At 45.1% G+C, this 2,350-nt stretch overlaps 1 protein-coding gene across 1 annotated transcript; it reads left to right on the top strand.

The window, feature by feature from the left end:
- The first annotated feature begins 700 nt into the window (after positions 1–700).
- On the top strand, positions 701–1,600 carry LOC117887414 (olfactory receptor 14A16-like). The gene has a single exon (XM_034790018.1). The coding sequence runs from the start codon at positions 701–703 to the stop codon at positions 1,598–1,600; it is 900 nt and encodes a 299-aa protein (XP_034645909.1).
- Positions 1,601–2,350: the final 750 nt, after the last annotated feature.

Here is a 2,350-nt window from a genome sequence, read left to right as displayed (position 1 = left end):
CATTCCAAGCTCTGGAAGGGAGTTTAGTTGAGTGATTAGATAAGCAGGAGGGGAGCTGGAATGTTGGTCTCTCGCAGTGAGTATGGAAACCTGGCTAGAATGGGGGACGAAGCATCGGAACTCTTGAGCCATATTCATGATTTGAGTTTACAGCATAATTATGGCTGGGTTTGGTCACCTCCATGCGAGATGCTGCTCCCATTTAGAGCAGTATAAATGGGGAGTAATTCCATGGCATGCAGTGAAATTACCCCACATTCACAGCAGTGTCCCTGACAGCAGAATCTGGCCATCCTGACACCAGATTCCCCTCAGTAAACTGAGGATAGTAACATTTATACACCGTTATCCAGAGTTCACCCACCTCTGGGTAACAGAGGTATACAAATTTCTCAAAAGCAATTGTTCCAATTTCTCCACTTCATCACCGTGGAGTAAATTAAGAGTAACTGGTGTGGAGTACATTGAGCTGATTCTACTTTCTCTCACTCCAGTGTAAATCAGGAGTAACTCCATTGGAGTCAGTGGAACTGTTTTCCCCATCCTCATTCCCATATTACACCAATCTTCACAAGCTAAGGGTCTAACTCAAGGAAATTAAGGTGGTTTTCACAAAAGGAGAGTTATTTTACTGATCTAACCCTCGCCCTTGCTCTTGTCCCTCCCTCTGCAACCATCACACGATGTCCTGAGAAAGAAAATGTCCAACCGAACCACCATGACCGAGTTCCTTCTTCTAGGATTCTCTGATGTTCGGGAGCTGCAGATTTTGCATTTTGTGGGGTTTCTAGTGATGTACTTGGCAGCCCTGGTGGGGAATCTTCTTATCTTCATAGCCATCGCTTTCGACCACCACCTTCACACCCCCATGTACTTCTTCCTGATGAATCTGTCCATCCTAGACCTTGGCTCCATCTCTGTCACCGTCCCCAAATCCATAGCCAACTCCCTCATGAACACCAGGTCCATTTCCTATGCTGGATGTGTTGCCCAAGTGTTTTTCCTTGTCTCCTTCGTGACAGCTGATTTTTCCCTTCTCATTGTCATGGCGTACGACCGATATGTTGCCATCTGCCAACCACTGCACTATGACACAATGATGAACAACAGAGCTTGTGTCCAAATGGCAACTGGTGCCTGGATCAGTGGGATTCTCTACTCTGTGCTGCACACCTTCTGTCGAGGCAACATGGTGGATCAGTTCTTCTGTGAAATCCCCCAGCTGCTGAAGCTCACCTGCTCTGACTCATATCTGAGTGAAGTTGGGGTTCTTGCCTTTAGTGTGTGTTTAGTCTTAGGCTGCTTTGTTTTTATGATCGTGTCATATGTTCAGATCTTCAAATCTGTGCTCAGAATCCCCTCTGAGCAGGGACGACATAAAGCCTTCTCCACCTGCCTTCCTCACCTCATTGTGGTCTCCTTGTTTGTTTGCACTTGCATCTTTGCCTATATGAAACCCACCTCTAGCTCCACATCTGCTCTGGATCTTGTGGCGGCTGTTCTTTATTCCGTATTGCCACCAATCGTAAATCCAATTATCTACAGCATGAGGAACAAAGAGATCAAAGCTGCCCTGAGGAGACTGACTGGGTGTAGGTAATTCACCAAGAATTAATTTTCTGTCTTTGTCTAATTAAAGTTTGCTTACGTAGTGTCTTTAGGTATTCATAAATGTCAGTATTTTCATAGCCACACAGCTTGCACACAAACACGTCTGATTTTGACTTAGTTGTACCAATGCAAATCTAGATTAACTCCGCTGATGTCACTACCGCTGGGGTGATATAGACCAGTAGAAAATCTGGTCCAGTTGTGGAGTAAATTGGTGTAAATTGTGTGCAAGAATGGAATCAGACTTTCATTCTGTGCCAAAACAATATCCATTACACTGTTTTGCCACTTTCACCTATTCCATAGCCACTGAAAACAACGATGGCAGTTGTCTTCCTTGTGTGTATAAATCATGAGTGGCTTCACTGGAACCAAAGGAGTCAGACTGGTGTAAAACTGGGGTAGATCCTCAACATGTTCCATTGACTTTGGTGGCCCTAAAGCAATTTGCTGAATCTGTGGATCTGACCTACTGCCTCCAATAGAACTGTATATCCATTGCCACTAACTGGGGAGTGAGTCCATTGTCTTATATACCACCGTTCGTGGCCTAACCACTAGAGGGGGACAAGGAGCTAGACTGTGTCCTTCTGGCTCATGAATACATTCAGGCGTATGAAAGATGCAGAGACTTGCTAAAAAGTACAGGGAGGTTTCTAACCACCAGTGGGGCAAGGTTCTGAAGCATCCTCCCAATAGGAGTTGTGGGGGGAAAATGACTGAATTAGTTTGAAGAGAG

This window comes from Trachemys scripta, chromosome 14 (genome assembly GCF_013100865.1).
Source record: "Trachemys scripta elegans isolate TJP31775 chromosome 14, CAS_Tse_1.0, whole genome shotgun sequence".
In the NCBI taxonomy this organism is placed as follows: Eukaryota; Metazoa; Chordata; order Testudines; family Emydidae; genus Trachemys; species Trachemys scripta.
The sequence above is the reverse complement of the archived record's forward strand: the minus strand, read 5'-3'. Positions and strand labels throughout refer to the sequence as shown.

Coding starts and splice junctions, on each gene's coding strand:
- LOC117887414 (XM_034790018.1), top strand. CDS start 701: ATGTCCAACCGAACCACCATGACCGAGTTCCTTCTTCTAGGATTCTCT.